Here is a 17844-nt window from a genome sequence, read left to right as displayed (position 1 = left end):
CCATATGCTTTGTCTGTTTTCAGTGCTTCTTAACACTTTTTAAAAACCATTCTGTTATCCACTAGCTCTTCTGTCATTCCTGGAAAATTGACCACTGGCTTGGGCATATCTCCACACTCTTTCTCTGTAAAGACAGAGGCAAAGTAATTATTTAACTTTCTTTGTGCTCCTGCCCCCAAACAAAATGTCATTTTTGAGTGGGCTTGTGGTTCTCTTCCTCTGTGTGTATGTGTACATATTTGAAAACGTTTTGTCCAACTCTTCTGCTGTATATCCTTTCTATTCTTTGTTTTAACTGTGTTTTCCTTCCAGCCTTGCTTTTTTGTGTCAAGTTTTTGTTTTTGTTCCCAGTGAACCTAATAATAATATTTAAGAGTTGTGCCTCGGCATCTGCTAGCCTCTGAATTGTATTCTTATTTGGCACATAGTTTAGTTGAAAAATCTTTTATTTCGGAAGAACCATAAGATGTATATAAACAATTTGCATTTCCTTGAGTTCCAGTTTCCACATGAGTTGAGAGCTTATTCTAGTAAAAAGCTGAATTTGAACTGACCCTGTTCAAATTCGTAATAATATGCAGCTGAAATATGAACACTGGAACATCTTACATTCACAAGTAGCTGTAAGATAACTTGGAGCCTAAGCATAATCAAATAAACCTGCTTTTTTCTAATAAGATCCTGGGTGACCCTTTCTTTTCTTTTTGGAAATGGACAAATGTGTTCTTTCTTTTTTAGAACAACACTGCACCTGGGGCCATGACGCGGCGAAATACATATGTTTGTAGCGAAAGAACAACCGCAGACAGACATTCAGTCATTCAAAATGGCAAAGAGAGCAGGTAAGGGTATTTTAGGGGGAAAGCTTTCCATACTACAAAAGTCAGTTTTTTCCTTTTTATGGTACTTTTCAACAGAACTTCATCCTGCAGGATATCAGAGAGGCACAAAGATAATAAAAGCAAGGCAGCTCCATAAATGTTAACCTGCGTTGAATTTTTGGGGGGTGCCATTTAACACTGGGAGCATGTATGCAACTGTTTTTCTTCTGCAAATAGTAAGCATGAACAAAAGCTAAAACATGATGTGGTGAACCTTTGGCCCCTGAGATGTTTCAGAACTACAGTGCCCATCAGCTAGAGCATGCACCAGATAAGCTCACTACTTGACCTTAGAATTACCTTGATAAATCCTAACTTGACGTCCCTGAAAATAAAATGCAAAATGCATGATCCAGCCAATGCGAAGCACTTTAAATTCAGCAGATGTCAATAGAGATTTACACTGCAATCCTGTGCATGTCTATGCAGAAATAGGTCCCACTGAGCTGAATGGAACTTATTCCTTGGTAAGATTAAATGTGACTGGCTTATGCTGATGATTGTTTGTGAAGTCTGCAGAATCTATATGTAATGTTGGTATGCTTGCTTCTGTTCAAAGCTTCCACTCAAGTTTTCTTTTAGTGTTGAGGCTTTTCCTGAAGCAGAAGGAAAGGAGAACAGCACCAAATATATATAATTTTAGTTTTCAGCACTTGTCCATGCTGAGAGATTTCTCTCCTGGCTTACAAGTCCTAAAGTAGGGTAGAGATCTAGATTCAGTATCTATGAAAGCGAAAATTACTTCTATGTAAACAACTCAAAGCATGGAAGATGCTGGAAGAAAATGGCATGTTTTATTTCTGAAAGCACTCAGGTGTGTATTTCAGCTGCATCCACTATTGGGAGAGGCAGTAATTCATTATTTGTCTCCCGAGTAAGAAATGCTTTTGTCTTCTAGAAGAGCAACATACAATATGTCATGTGTGTTGTCTGCAACATGTGCTAAGTGCATTGCTGCAATAAAACGGGAATAAGACTAAGGGGTTGGGTTTTTTGCCTCCAAAGAAGAAACACATGTGATATGTTCCACATTGCAGTAATTTTTTAAAGACTAATTTATTTAATAGCTATGGGGGGGGGTTGCATTGAACCCAAAGAAACATCTCTGTGTATTGTGCATGTGTGAATGCACACACGCACACACACACTCTATGTGCTGCATTCTTAAATCCATGTTTCTTTGGCATCTCACACTCCACAATAAATTCCAGTTTAAACCATATTCACCTGCAGGTCTGCTAAATACTCACAGTACTGCTGCCCTGGAAACAAAGGGTTGTATCCAGTGGAGTCATCCCATTCACACAAAGATATCCATTTGCACAAAATGCATTTCTGATCAGTCTCTGATTGCAGGCAGCCTCTCGGCTTTCTCAGCTTGGGATTCACTGCTTTTCCCCCAACAAGCATTTTTTAAAAAATAAATAAATTTAAAGGCTGAGTTGTTGCTCTGCAGTGCAGTAAGACACCAGCATGACATGAAGAAACATTATAGGAAACAAATTAGCTCATTCTTGTGGATGACTAAATTGCCTGTCGTCTCCCACCAGGGCCTGTAATCCACTGGAGAATATGCAGCTCAGACAAAGGAGGCGGTGGCAGAAAAGAAGCAAGAAGGGCAGTTCACTATGACAGCACAGTGAGAAGTAGATTTTAAGATTCCTGGAAAGGCCTGTAGTTTCACCCACACACGTGGAGGTTTTTGTGTGTGTGTGTTTAATGGCACAACTGCTTTGAGTGTCAGTTGTGAATGTTCATATAAAATCCAGTGTGCAGAGTAGTTCAAGGTAAACTACTTACATTGTGGCAAAGGTCCTGCAGGGTAATAATTTGTGCAGGATCTGTGTAGTCACATAAGACCCTTGGAATTTGATATTTTACTTTACTAGTTCCGAATTGTGCAGCTTTGAACCTCTCAAAAGAATGATATCTGCCCTGTAATTTTTCAAATTGGGGAAAAAAGTGGATGAAATACAACTGATTGTGTTTGAACCGGCTTTGGCAGGTCACTAGTTAGTTCAATAACGGAGGTTATTTGGAGGAGAAAAGCCTTGTATATTTTTGTCTCTGAGGCTGTGCAAAGTAGGTCGTCTTTTCAAACTGGACACACTTGTCATTGGTTGTGTATGCCAGAGACAGAATGTTTTATTCCAGTGAATAAGGATAGGAAGACTGGTCAGTATTTGAAAGATCTGCAAATGAGCACTTTCTCTACTGGCACGACCGGAAGAGCCTGCCTTTTAGACTCGCTTTTGTCTCTGGCCACCCATAACCTTTTTGTTTCTGTAGTTCTTGGCTACCTAGGACACCTGGCGGCAATTGCTACAGTTTACATGAAGAACGATGCATATTGCTAAGGCATAAAAAACTTAGACGAGTCCTGCTGGATTAGACCAAAGGCCTGTCTGGTCCAGCATTCTTTTTCGGCACCCAGATGCCTAAGGGAAGCCTATAAGTAGAGTAAAAGCGCAATAGCACTGCCCTACTCATGATTCCCAGGAATGGGTGTTCAGAAACATAGTACCTTTGATACTGGAGGTAATATAACCATCATGACAGTAAGAGCTGTTTGACAGTGGAACAGACTCCCTCAGGAGGTGGGGGACTCTCCTTCCTTGGAGGTTTTTAAGCAGAGGTTGGACGGCTGTCCGTCATGGATGCTTTAGCTGAGATTCCTGCATTTCAGGGGGTGGGACCAGATGACCCCCCAGGAAGCCTTCCAACTCTACAATTCTGTGATTCTCTGATTCTGTTACTTGTACCCAACAGTAGTCTTTCTCCATGAATTTGTCCAATCCCCAAGTTGGTTGCCATCCTTCAATAGTGAATTCCATAATTTAACTGCGACTAAGAAGAGTCTAAGGGACTCGGGTGGCACTGTGGGTTAAACCACAGAGCCTAGGGGTTGCCGATCAGAGGGTCGGCGGTTCGAATCCCCGCGAAGGGGTGAACTCCTGTTGCTTGGTCCCTGCTCCTGCCAACCTAGCAGTTTGAAAGCACGTCAAAGTGCAAGTAGATAAATAGGTAGCGCTCCAGTGGGAATGTAAACTGCGTTTCTGTGTGCTGCTCTGGTTCACCGGAAGCGGCTTAAGTCATGCTGGCCACGTGACCCGGAAGCTGTATGACGGCTCCCTCGACCAGTAAAGCGAGATGAGCACTGCAATCCCAGAGTCGGTCACGACTGGACCTAATGGCAGGGGTCCCTTTACCTTTAAGAATAGTCTATCCTGCTAATTACCGTAACAGGCAGTAGCTAATTTAGAACATTAACTATGAACTGGAAGTTCTTGGGTGGAATCTTAGCCATCCATGAACCTGGTGGGAAGTCCCATGCCATCCCTCCTCCGCAGTACTACACTTGTAATATGGCCCTGGATTAACATGCCTTAGTCAGGGTGTATTTTGTCCTCTGCTGTTATGGATCATAAACTATTCAACTTCTTTCTGTGACAAGCTAATTAAAGAAGATTTGAGCTTTCATGTCTTTTTGAAGACCATGTGCTATTCCGGGTAGCAATGGGGTGTCTCCCCCTCCCCCCACTATCTCAAGCCCTGCCATCTGAATTCCAGCCTCCCTTCAGGTGCAGGGTAGGAGGAAGGGAGCAAGAGCATTGCAGAATATGGGACTGAAGTGAGCAGTGCTTGATTGATTGTGAATAATGCAAGAAGTGAGGGATATGTGTGCAGTTATAAAATACATAACTTGTGGGGTGTGACGATTTGGCTGGAAACGCTTGGTCTAGTACTTTTCCCCCAAGCATTTTCAGTCTTGTCGTAGTCTCCTTTGTCTTGCACCGTCAGGAGAAGACAGCGTAGAGACTACAGTTGCATGTAACAGTAAGCCATCGTTTAGCAGTGTGTGTATTAAGGAACAAAGTGAATGCTAACCACAGTTCCAGTTCTGTTACTTGAACATAGATGGAAGAGCTTCCAATCCACTCTTGGTTCTAAATGGTTTAGTTTCAGCATTGCATGCAAATGTGGTCAGTGAATTCCCTTTTGACTGGAAAAACTATAGCCGATCGCATAATTTTTAATTGGCATAGGATAAGTATTTGCTTAGGTTTCACTACTGCAGTAGTGAAATGGCCTTATTGTTGCTGTTGTTGTTAATAATTTATACCCCACCTTTTCACTGTTTACTCAAGGCTGCTGACAGATTAAAAACAAGAACTGCTAAAAACATAAAAAAGCAATAACGAAAAACAGTTAAACATTGGTAAAACTAAAACTATATACGTGTATGAAACCTGTTTAAAACATGCAAATAATTACAGTAAGAACAGTACGGGACCAGCCATTTGTACAGTTGAAAGTAACTTAGAGAAGGAAAGAGGCTAATAGTTCAGAGGTAGAGCACATGTTCGCATGCACAAGATTCCAGGCCATTCCATCTCTAGTTAAAGTTTTTGGGTAGTAGGACTAGGCCTGAGTTCTGCTTGAGACCTTAAAGAGATTTTTGACATTCCGAGTAGACAGTACTAAGCTGGATGGACGAACAGCCTGCCTCTCAATAGAAAGCAGCTTTATATGTTTTGACCAGCAAGGAAATGTTTCCCTAACCCGTTGTGAACTTGGTTGTGCATATGAGACTTCAGTCTAAGTTGGAAGATGTTTGTGGGTGAAAAGGTGTTCGCTTTTGAGTTTGCATCTTTGTCATTGGTCCATCATGCTATTCTTTCTGCCTCTGCCTGAACCCAACCCCCCCTCGCAGCCTGGCTGAAATGTTCGCTTGTGCAGCTAGCCCTGATACAGTTTATACTACATCCTCCACCAGTGTTCGGCTGCGATACCAGAAGTCGATGTCCATGTCGGCTTCTGTGCATGCGAAGATGATGTTACCGCCAGTAAACAATGGTGCAGATAACTTCAGGTCTATGTAAGAAATGCTGGCATTGTTGTGAAACTAACTGGCATCCATTGTTGCTTAACTCTGCGCTAAGGAAATTCTAGTTCTAGATAGTGCTAGAAATTGATGCTACCTAGAAGGTGTGTTCTCTCCCTGCCCTCCCTTTATCTTTTGGTGGTCAAGGTTGTTTGTGCTGTGATCCCTTAATGAACATCTTGAGTGTTATTTACTGCTGTCCAAATTCCTCCAGATAATGTAATATATGTTGTGATTTTGTATAGCTTTGGAAAATATTAAGAATTAATATTTTCAATTAGAGTGATATTCTGGAAATCTGTTCTCAGATTATCAACATAGAAAATACTCGGTTCCTTTCTTGCAGTAGGGGTTTTCTTTTTGCCCTGCAAACCCAGGTTTTTAGATCTCCTGTTTGCTTCTAGAGTGTTTGTGGGTTGTTGGTTTTTTTTAATGAATCATTTATGTGCTGCAGTAATGCTCCCTCTAGATTGTAATCTATAAACCTTGCTCTGTACCGTATTGTAGAGGCACCTAATGCTCCTTGTAAACATGTACAGGCAACTCTTCATTTACTTGCGATCTATTTGTGTGCACAGGGTCTCCTCATGAGGTGGAGGCCTTCTCTGTGTGAGCTGGAGGGGCAGTGGGACTGTCTCAGCTGACTCTTGGGAAGCATTGATTGCTGCTGTGCTACCCCACACATCAGTTGTTAGGCAGTGAAGCTGAGCAGCTCAACAGAGTCCTGCTGCCCCTCTGGCTCATGAGGAGACCTCTTCAGGCTCTGAGGTGGGTCTCCTCACAAGCCATTAGGACTCTCCAGGGTGCTCCCCATTTGATGCAATTTTGCATATGCACCTAGGAGTCTGGCCCAGAACGAAAATGGGGAGTCACCTGTACTCTATTAGCCTTGTAGAGATTTGCGTTTCTGTGGTGGAATTTTTAACTTAACCCGTGATCTTATTCCAGCGCTATTCCTGATCAAAGAACTCCAGTTGCTTCAACGCACAGCATTAGCAGCGCAACAACACCTGACCGTATCCGTTTCCCAAGAGGAACTGCCAGTCGCAGCACTTTCCATGGCCAGCTCAGAGAACGGCGCACTGCTACTTACAATGGGCCCCCTGCATCGCCCAGCCTGTCTCATGAAGCAACCCCACTTTCGCAGACACGAAGCAGGGGCTCCACTAACCTATTCAGTAAATTGACTTCAAAGCTGACGAGGAGGTATGTATTATTATTATTTTTAAAAAACAACAACATAATTTTAGCAGAAATTTGCTTGGCACAGTTATTTTCCATATCCAAGAACTTAATCTAACCATGCTGCAGTTCAGCTTTTACAAGTTTAATATTCACCTTCCAAGTAGTGGGAGTTTCAGTTGACATACATAGAACTTAGCTTTTAGTATTTGCCTTTTCTTTTATCAAACCTATATACACACTTCTTCAAAAAGCAATGTGGTTGCTCTGGTGCTGCAGAGAGGATTGTGGTTTGCATTGTTAATCTACAAGACTGGTTACTTAAATTGTGAGGGGCGGGAAAGCTAGCTTAAATCAGCCCATCTTCAGAAGGCTAGGCATATCATGAATAGTGGCCTGCAGTAATGATGAACAGTGTAATTGGCTAATAACTGAAGTTTTCCCTTGGGAAGTCTAATCAACAGAAGCCCACTTCAGCCCTTTGCAAGAAGTAAGATTTTCTTTCTCACTCACTTGCTAGTATAAGACCAGCTGAACTTTTCAGGAATTCTGACACTTTGAAAGTTTATCTACTCTGTGGCATCACGTACTGTTGGTTAACTGCTGAAGTATACCCAGGAGAATGCGTAGTCAGTATTCCATAGAAAAAACCCCTAAAACCCTAGCTTTAGACTCCTCAGGATTTAGTGATGCAAAACTTCCTAAAGAAAACAGAAGCAGATGGATAGCCTAGGTACCGGTGTGCAGGGTTGCAACTGCTAGTCCCAAAATGGGAAACTGAGAAATGTAAAACATGGTTCCAAACTTAATCACATTTGTATTTTGCAAGTAAGCTTTCACTTGCTTAAGAGTTCCAGCTTTGCTCTTTCCAGGACATGCTCCGGAAGCAGGAATGGCCTCATAGACATCTGTCTGTGCTCGGAACAGTGTTCTTAACATGGGTCTCTTAGATGCAGTTTCCTATAACAGATTCATGCATACCACTAATTAACTGAAGGGTGCAGAAAGCCTTGGGGTTGATCCAGAGGCTGCAGCTGGTGCAGAACCTAGCAGCTAGGTTGCTTGTGAGTGCAAACTACGGCCAGCACGCTTGTGGGATTCGCACTGGCTGCCAGTTTGCTACCAGGCCAAGTTCATGGTGTTGGTACCCACATATAACCCCCTGTACAGCTTGGGACCCAGTTATTTGAGTGACAGCGTTATACACCCAGTAGATCACTGCAGTCTGCAAGAGAGTCTTTCCTGCAAGTTCCAAAGATCCCAGAAGCCCACTCTGCAGTCAGTTGGAGCAGGGCTTTTTGTGTGCCAGCCCCTCTCCTGTGCAATAACATTCCTGTTGAAATATGACAGGCACCCACTATCCGGAAAGAATGGAAGGCATTTTCATTGCAGTAGACTTTACCAGTAGGATAAATTGATCTTTTACCATGTGTGTCCACTTGTTAAAGAGTTTTAGTCTTGTTTTTAATTATGTATAAATCCCACTGGGATTTAGAAGGCATTAATAAATTAATTATAGTAATAGTAGTAGTAGTAATAGTTTGGTTTCAGAGGACGTTTTTATGTAGAGAGCCCCAGTCCTCAGCATCTCTAGCTAAAAGGGGTCTCAAGTAGCAGGACTGGGAAAGAGATTGACTGGAGAAGTTCTCCAGGCTCTCAGGCCAGATGATGTGACAATGTCAATAACTTTTCTGTGTGCTTCGTTGTGACACAGCGCTCATTCAGGAAAAGGAGATAAACACTGATCTGTCTTTCTGTGGCTGGACCAATGAGATATATATTTTGCTCAGCCTATTTCAGTTAATGTCCTTTTACCATTTAATACAGCCATATATATTTCATCCTTGTCCACGCTCCACAGATCTTGCAGCCTTTGCAGGTCTGGTGTCTGTGTGTCATCTGTCATGCATTTTTTTGTGGTGGGGGCATGTTTCCATGAACTCTTAAGCCTCACTACCCAGCTTCACAGGCTTTCCAAAACATTCAGAGACTTCACTTTAGAAGCAACTTAGCTGTTTCAACTTAAAATGATTTTTGCAAGGGACTTCAAGTGTTACAGTGCCTTGCCTGGTTTGTCATTATTTCCTTTTGCACTTAAGACACGTAAGCGATAATTGGCGCTGTAATTATTTGCTTTTCACACCTTGAATAAGCTGTTTTGTTGCATCAGCAGTTCGCAGTATTTGTGTCCTTTCACAATGTGATTATAGACTGAAGTTTTCAAACTTCCATTCTAGTTACACTGGAAGTTTTGTTGTCACTAATAGTTCTGTTTTAGGGGCTTCTGGCTGCTGTAGAAATTAAGCATTTTCCTTGTCTGTGAGCACAAGGTCTTGCATTCCTGTTTTTCCTGTGTGCATTAATTGGAAAGGGTTATGAAGTCACATTCAGCTTAAGTTCTGAGTCCTGTTCCTAGAAGATACTCTATTTCTGTTCTGTTTTTGTTTTTTGGTAACCCCCAAGGGCTTTAAAAGTCACCCTTTGCACACAGTGCTAAACAATGTTTTAGTGTAACTTGCTGGACAGTAGAGATTTGCTGCAAGCCTCAGGCTTGGGTACTCCATTTCCTCCTATGCAGCTGGGAAAAAGGAACTTAGTCAGAATTTAATTTAACTTCCCACGAAACCTAGTTTGCTGCACTAGTCAGTTTCTTTTTAAAAACTAAAAGCCAACTTAAAGCCATAGGTTATGAAGTAGGCTTGCTTAACTACAGTTTGCTTTAAACCATTACTCCTGGCTTGTACATAACAATATCAAGTTTTATGGAAAGCAAAGCTAAACTTTAATGAAGTTCTCCCCACTGTCCAGGAGGGGAAGAGGAGAGCATGCATGCCCAACACAACTCTTACTTACCGTGAACATACAGTGGAACCTCGTGTTGTGGACGGGATCCGTTCTGGAGGCCCATCCGTAACACGAAACTGACGCAAGCCAAAGCGCTGCCTCTGCACATGCGCATGGTGAAACCTGGTGGTAACCTGTTCCTGTACTTCCGGGTTGCCACGGGACACAACAGGAAAACACATAATCTGAAGTGGACGTGACATGAGGTATGACTGTAGTACTAAACCATGTGTCTACTGTACATAGACAACTGTAATATAATTTGCCTTTACTTGGCTATCAAATTCAGAAAGCAGAAGTGATGTGAAGGATTTCTCATATGTGCAGGGGAGTGACTGGGGAAGAAAGTGTTGAATTCTCCTTAACACTGAAGATCCATCCATCCATTCCAATAACCATCATGTATTTCCAGAGTGAATTTGAAACTGTTTCCGTATTTCATTGAGTTAGTCTTATGTGTCTCGCTTGTTGAGTGGATTTTCAAATTTCATACCAACACATTTTAATTATTATTTTGGCTTAATTTCTTTTAGAAACATGTCATTCAGGTTTATCAAAAGGTAGGATTTTACTTCTATTTTCAGAACCAGCTCTCGCAATTAACATTGAATTTGGCTTTCTAGCCTTGGTTTTTCTTTAAAACAAATTGAAACAAAACTAAACTTTTCCGCTGAGAACTAAATACTCTTCACATACCCAAGATAAGTAAAGAAATTCATTAACCAATGAATAATCCCTATGGATCTCTGGCACCTGAATAATAATGAAATGCAAAGCATGTCTTATGCGCTCTACTTACTTTGATAGTACCAAAAAATAATTTTGTTCTTTATACTAATACACTTAGCATGCTTATGGTTGAAAAATGATATGTACAGTAATATTGATTAAAAGTGTAATACAAAGGTAAGTAATTCTCTACTTGCTTTATCAATCTTAATTTCAGCTTAAGAGCCATTTTAGTTTATTTGCCACTCACTGGTGATAATATATTTGGAACCTAGTCCTGGGTTTTTACTTTTAAAAAAATACAAATAATACCCTGAAGATCTATTGAGACATAGTCAGAACTATAAACGCCTCTCTTGTTAGCAACATGCTTGGTTGAGTTTGCATTCATGGTTCTGGAATGGAGATACGTTTCTCAGCAGTTTGATGAAGAGAGCATTGTTAGGCAGCATTGGAGGTAAGGATCTCCACTGTTTGCTTGGTATTCATAGAAAAAGTAGAAGTGGTTACATTTGGCCTGCCACATTTGAGAACCTGCTGAACAAGAGAGATGTTTCTTTGTTAAGATAAAAGTAGACCAGGCAGTTTGAAAGAAATTGAAGTGCGAGAAATGGGTAAGTTTCAGGCCATCCTGCAGAGATAGCGTTGCGCTTGCCACACATGGCAAGGAGGGGGAAATGGTCCTGTTCCCCCCCCCTTTCACATAGTTTTTGGTTTCTAAAAGAAACACCCCACTATGTGTACGAGTGTTGGTCAATTCAGAGTGTCTCTGCTATTCACAGCGCTGCTGGCATTAGAGAAATGGCACAGCTCAGTGGTAGAGAACTGGGCCCAAATTAACAAAAGGAATTTCAGTAGGGGCAAAGCCAAGGTTCTGCACTGTAAGCTTTGGCACCACAATTTAACAAGGATATTGACAAGCTGAAAAGTGTGCAGATGACGAAGGGTCTGTAAAGCGAGCCTTATGAGGAGCGGTTGAAGGAGTTGGGTGTGTTGAGCCTGGAAAAGAGGAGACTGAGAGGAGATAGGATAGCCATCTTCAAAGAGCTTAAGGGCTGTCACATGAAGGATGAAACAAGCTTGTTTTCTCCTGCTTTGGGGAGGTAGGACGGAACAGTTACAAGAAAGGAGATTCCAGCTGGACACAAGGAAGAACTTTCTGACAGTAAGAGCTGTATGACAGTAGAACAGACTCCTTGAAAGGTTGTGGGCTCTCCTTTGGAGGTTTTTAAGCAGAAGTTGGATGCTCCTCTGTCTTGGATGCTTTAGTTGAGATTCCTGTATTGCAGGGGGTTGGACGTGATGACCCTTGGGGTCCCTTCCTACTCCACCAGTCCATGAATCTAAGGAACACAAAAATGTGTTTGCCCACATCTGGAGTGGAGCCTTTAACCAGGGCGCAGTAGTTTTCCAGTTTAAGCTAGAGTTAAAGTGTACGATCTTTGGGACACATTGATAGGTTACCCAATGGCAAAAAAAAGCTAGAGCCCAGGCAGTTTCCATAAAACCTGTTGCTGTATCATTGATTTTAAGTGTCTGGTTGTGTGTTTCATCAGCTGAGAGGCAGTTAAATGAACCGCAGCAGCTCCTAAAGTGTGTTGATCATTATTCAGAGCTTTGAAAGTACAGAAGTGTCTTGTGATGTCTCTAAATAGACAAAATCCTATTTTGTCCTCTAAGGCTAGGTAAGACATCTCCACAATGTCAATGCATTTTCAGATGTATGGTCACTTACGGAACTTTCATTAAAGTTGGACTGTCTCCAGTGACCACCTGTGGTTGCTCCCATGCTTTTAGGCCTTTCCCCCCTGCGATATCTGCTTTTTCTGTAATGGATACATAACATTTGTGGTACCCTGGTTTGTGATATGGCTGCATTGAATGTTTTATCACTTCACTTATTTATGTGCATTTAACCTGTTCTGTTAATATTTTGAGTCCCCTGAAAGCACAACCATAGCTGGACTGCTCGACATCCTTAATTTAATTTTGCAGTGCAAATCTGATATTAGTGCACTTTGTCAAATTTTCTCAAGGAAGCACATGTCCCCATCCCAATAGTTAGCAGATTATGAAACCAGTGGTTTGTTTACAGTACAATAGACCTGCAACATATGTGGGGGTTATGTTCTGAGGATAGTGCATAAAGCCAAAATAGTGTATCGTCAAAACACATTGGTTGCTAATGGCATGTAGGGTGCCAAAGTCCCCCCCCCAGATGACCACCCCCTTTCCACTCCCTTTTAAATTTAAAAAAAAATAGTTTTGCCAAGTGCATAATGCTGAATGCACACAAATTAAGTGCTCATCACTTGTGAGCCTACTGCTTCCTTCCCTTCCACCACCATCCTAAGGATGTCCATCTGCTTGTGCAATGGAAACCCACTTGCATGGATTTCGATTTTTCTTCACTGCTCAGCAGGATCCCTAACCTTCCAGAGGACATGGGGGGGGGGCTGCAGGGACAAGAGAAAAGGAAGCACAAATAGATGCTCACTTTCACTAGGTTGGCTTTCACCCTGTATGGCCCAAATGTGACATTCACTTTTTGAATTCTTCAGGAACCCTTTTTATTTCAGAACGTTACCATGCATATGACACTCACACACTTTCATGCATGCAAGGGAATAATTGTACTGTATAGGTGAATCACAACTGAATTATCAGATGAATTTCATTCTGTAGCCCTCTCTTTCTTGAAGCCATCCTGTTTGTGCAACTAGGAAGTGTCTCATGAAAGCCATATGTTCTTCCGGGGACTCATTGCAAATATTTATGTGCCATGAATTATGCCATTTTAAGAACGTCTCGGTCACTCTTAATCAAGTGGACAGGGAAGGGCCTTAGCTCAGTGACGGATAATCTGCTTTGCATGTGGAAGGGCTCAGGTTCAATCGCTGGCATCTCCTGACACCCGTCTAAAATCCTGGAGAGGTGCTGCTGCCAGTTGGTATGGATAATACTGAGATGAATGGACCAGCGGTCTGACTCAGTAAAAGGCAGCCTCCTGCATTTCTGTGATTGGGTGCTTAATTTTTATCTTGAAGCATGTTCAGTTCTTTCTGTTACGGAAAGATTTTGAACAGTTGGTGCATTTACTGGTACAAATTCCCTTTGTATAACTGGTTTCACAAATCAATGGATTGTGGGATAAGATGACAATTCAGTTTTTCTTTACTGGATTCTGACTATTTCCGGTATACCTCGACTTTCTCCATGCATTCGTATTGCCATTCAGAAAGTTCAGCCTGTGTTCTTACCCTCCATTAGAGTTCAGTAGCTCTATTGCTCCAGTATGAAGTAGTCAGTGAAGCTCATTTGGAGATTGCAGCCAAATTCAACATACCACATAGTCGTTTAAATCCCTTGAATCCAAGTTTGTTCCAGTTGCTTTCTGTGCCGTGGTGGAGAAAAAGGAATAAAATAGAATCCCTTGCTGATTCTTTCCTCCGTTCAGCATGTTCTGCTGAACAAATGAAACTACAAATTGCAGAGATGAGCAGTAAACTTTTTACAGGGGTGTGGATATACTGCAATTTGCTGGATTTATCGACGGCTTATTGTGATTATCCCTGGGCAGAAATTTTTACAGAGCTTCTGCATTCCAAGCTAATCAAAAGTCTGTATCAAATTAACACAAAACTCTGTAGAGGGCAACAAGGGTGGTGCTGAAATTGAGGATTGGGGTAAGGTCTGTGTGAAGCATTTCCATCCCTTCTAAGTGCTTTCAGTTCAGCATTTGTGATCAAAGCTAAGGTGTTAAGTGGAGCAGAACAGTGTACAGGAAGGATTTCCCATTCTTCTGTTGCATACCTACCCAACTGCTGAAAATCATATGTATCAACAGAAGTTGGTTTTAAAGGTCTTCACATTTTCTTCCCACCCTTCTCTGCAGCAGTTCAAAAGTGCCTTGCACTATTTCTGTTTCTTTCTAAAGGTTTATTCTTGACAAGTAAGGCAGAGAAATGCTAAGTGAATGGAATTATACAGTGGTGAAATTTCTAGCTGGAAACTGTCTTAATATAGGGGAAGCAGTTACCAGCTGATCATGAGATTCGTCCATTTATATATAAACTGAGAGATAACAGGCTGGACAGTCCTGAAAATATACTATGATGGGCTTTGTCTGGTATACCTGAACTGAATTTCTAGTGTTTGTAATTTATTCTTTCTGCCTGCCTAACAGTTATGTGCGCAGCCCGATGCTTAATCGAGCACCATTGTTGCAAGTCCTTTCTGTTGTCACCAGAATCTTCAGCTGTCTTCTTGTAGATCAGTGTACAGCCCTAATAGCAAACGTTTGAGGCTTCCAAATATATTTTATTTGGACAAAGGCATGTTTGATATTCTGAGTCTACTAATCATTTGAATGTTTAAAGCCAAGCATCTAATTGCAAATGTAAATTGTTAAGTGAGATGTTGCTATGCAGTGTTCTGCCAACTTTTATCCATACTAGTGTAAGATTTGTCTTCTCTTTCTTGCTTTCTTTGTGCTTCGGCATTGTTTTCATTGAGGCTCCCAACTGAATATGAGAGGAACGGGAGATATGAGGGATCAAGGTGAGGGTAACTATTTTTTGCTTAAAATGTTAACCTTAGATGTTTTACACTCTTTCCCCCCCCCCTCCACTCCTTCAAGGGATGTAAGCAGTAGGAGACTGGTGGTGGTATCTGTAAAACTTAACGAATATGTAAAACTAAGATTGCCTCCTATACTCAAAGCTGTGATTAAATCACTTATATTACATGATTCTGACTTTTCATGCATACACCCTGACCAAAATCTAGCCTCTCGGAGCTATGCAATGACTATTAGATTGTAGCTGAGAGAGCCAGCCGATTACGGGACAGTTCAAAAAGGAGACTTCCCCAATTAGCCTGAAATTGTCATTGAAAACTCTCTGCCATTGTCAAGTAGAGAATGGGAAAATATAAGAAGAAATGTTTTTTGCCTACAGTAGAAGACTTTTCTTTTTTATTACCTTTTAGCACAAAGGCCAGATTCATGTGACTAAGAATTAATCACAGAAATGTCTATAAGAGAGCCTTGGTTTTGAATGGTGGGCTCGTTTTCCTACAGAAGTTCTGGGATTTCATTAACAGATATGAAAACCTGGATTGAATTATGCTGAGATCCTGTTAGAAAGACTCAAATACTGAATTACGGAATAAAGTGCTGCTCCTGTCTTTGGACACCGCTTGAAACGATTAACTCTGGAAGTGTCTTTATTGTGTCTGGTTCTGATTCCATACACAAAGCTTAACACTACCAGACGCCTTTTCCCCCTAAAACTTGGTATCTGCCTGCCTTCAAGGAGGCAGGGCTGCTAATTCACAGGTTGAAGTAGATATGAAATTCTAGAAATGCCTGTGACTTCTAATTTTTTTCATAGCCCTTCCAAAGGGGAAATTGGGACGGGAAGGCATCAATATGGGGATTTGTGTTTTTTGTATATTTGATACAAGCGTGTTTTCACCCAGCCCAGGGAACTGCTGGCAGCATTCATTCTATGGCTGCTGGTGGACTCATGCTTGCTTCTTTCACTAGATCACCAGGTTTGATAATATGCTTCAATTCTAATCACCGTAGTTGAACATTTCCCCGTCACTTACAGCCCCTTCCAGTTTTGTCTGCAGAATTTATTCATTTTAAAATAAAAGTAGAGGTTAATTCTATGATCCTCCCTGGAACTAAACTTAAAGGGCAGTTTTTAAACCATAGTTATTACTACTTGAATGTGATAGTTAAAAAAAAAAACTGCTCTCAACTTGTAGGAAAGTGGGAAGTCAGTCTGAAAGTCCTCATCTGCTTCCAGCAAAGTTAGGGGGAAAGGGGTCCTAAGGGATCTTTCACATGTAACTGATAGTGCCCCATGTTGGGAAGACTTAAATCGTGACATGCAGAGTTCTGCATTAAAAGTCCCCAGCACCAAATTCTACATTTAGTGTATTATGCATATTTGGCACTCCATGATGATGGGAATTGGAAGATGATTTGCAGCAGAGAGAATCAGTGTCCTGGGAAAAGGTTGCATCACACCAGCACATGTGTGACTTCTCTTTTTCACATCTCCCCCTCCGAAACTTGTTTTTGTAAGGGGAGGGGAAGGAAACCTTGGAGGTGAGCGCCACGTATTTTCATATAACACCCCGTTGGCTTGAGCTCTATTGGGCTTTCCCCCTAATTCAGATGTTGCTAGGCACTAACGGGAGCTTTTAATCGCAGCGGGGCTTGGTAAGCAGTTGCCGAGAGAGCATGCTTAATAATGCATGCTGCAAAGCCTTTTACTAACATAATGGCTTTCACTGACATAACAACTCGGAAAGGAAACGGGCTCATCTGGTATGAATATTAAGGCTTCGTTTCCTTTCAGCCGCAACGTGTCCGTTGACCAGAAGGATGACAACAAAGAAGCCAAGCCCCGCTCGCTACGATTCACCTGGAGCATGAAGACCACCAGCTCCATGGACCCTAACGATATGATGAGGGAAATCCGCAAGGTCCTGGACGCCAATAACTGTGACTATGAACAGAGGGAGCGTTTCTTGCTTTTCTGTGTCCATGGAGACGGCCACGCAGAGAACCTCGTGCAATGGGAGATGGAGGTGTGTAAGCTGCCAAGACTGTCGCTGAACGGAGTTCGCTTCAAAAGGATATCGGGAACATCCATAGCTTTTAAAAACATTGCTTCCAAAATTGCCAATGAATTAAAGCTGTAATGGGAAGAGCAATCAAGTTTGTAAATTTAAAAGTAGCAAATTTCAAGTGGTTTTTTTTTGTTTGTTTTTTGAGAACACCAATGGAAATGTATAGAATAATATTTAGGGCAATAATTTCTGCATCTTCTGAATCATGATATTAAAACTGTTGAGACAAGCTGCTGAGCTGGGAGGGAGAATTGGACTTTTTATATATATACATATATATATATATATATATGCACTACAGCATTAAAGTTGCCTACTATGTAAAATATTATTCCCTTCTGCTTTATTTCCATTGCTCCGAGTCTTGGCGAACAATCTGAAACACACAAATATATACAATATTCCTCTTGTTTGTGTGGATGTGTGAATGTACCGTATGTGTGTATAATTATAATATAAAAAGTATTATATGTAAACCATTTAAAGCATTAGAGCTGTACTGGTACCTCTTTTTTGGGCTACTTTTGGTGCTAAAATTGAAATGGCCAAGATGGAGACACTTAAGAATACGTTAAACAAAGCTAACGAGCTCACCAGTAAATTCAGGCTTTGCGATTCACTGCTGTGTTTAAGAATAGTATGAAGGGTTTGGGTTTATGGTTGTGAACAGTATTC

The 17844-nt window shown here is 41.4% G+C and overlaps 1 protein-coding gene across 8 annotated transcripts in view; it reads left to right on the top strand.

Moving 5' to 3' along the window:
• MARK3 (microtubule affinity regulating kinase 3) overlaps positions 1–17495 on the top strand; it is a 68491-nt gene extending 50996 nt beyond the window's left edge. For 2 of the 8 annotated variants that reach the window (XM_083733656.1, XM_083733658.1), the window contains 5 exons: positions 739–842; positions 6715–6972; positions 10326–10352; positions 15037–15081; positions 16896–17495. In XM_083733656.1, the coding sequence (XP_083589782.1) occupies positions 739–842; positions 6715–6972; positions 10326–10352; positions 15037–15081; positions 16896–17241 (780 nt within the window). In that variant the 3' untranslated portion in view covers positions 17242–17495. The remainder of the gene's footprint in view (positions 1–738; positions 843–6714; positions 6973–10325; positions 10353–15036; positions 15082–16895) is intronic. The other 6 variants (XM_083733657.1, XM_083733660.1, XM_083733659.1 and 3 more) reach the window with 3 other exon arrangements.
• Positions 17496–17844: the final 349 nt, after the last annotated feature.

This window comes from Podarcis gaigeae (assembly GCF_964106915.1).
Source record: "Podarcis gaigeae genome assembly, chromosome: 1".
Taxonomy (NCBI): Eukaryota; Metazoa; Chordata; class Lepidosauria; order Squamata; family Lacertidae; genus Podarcis; species Podarcis gaigeae.
This window is presented reverse-complemented; position numbering and strand designations above follow the sequence as displayed.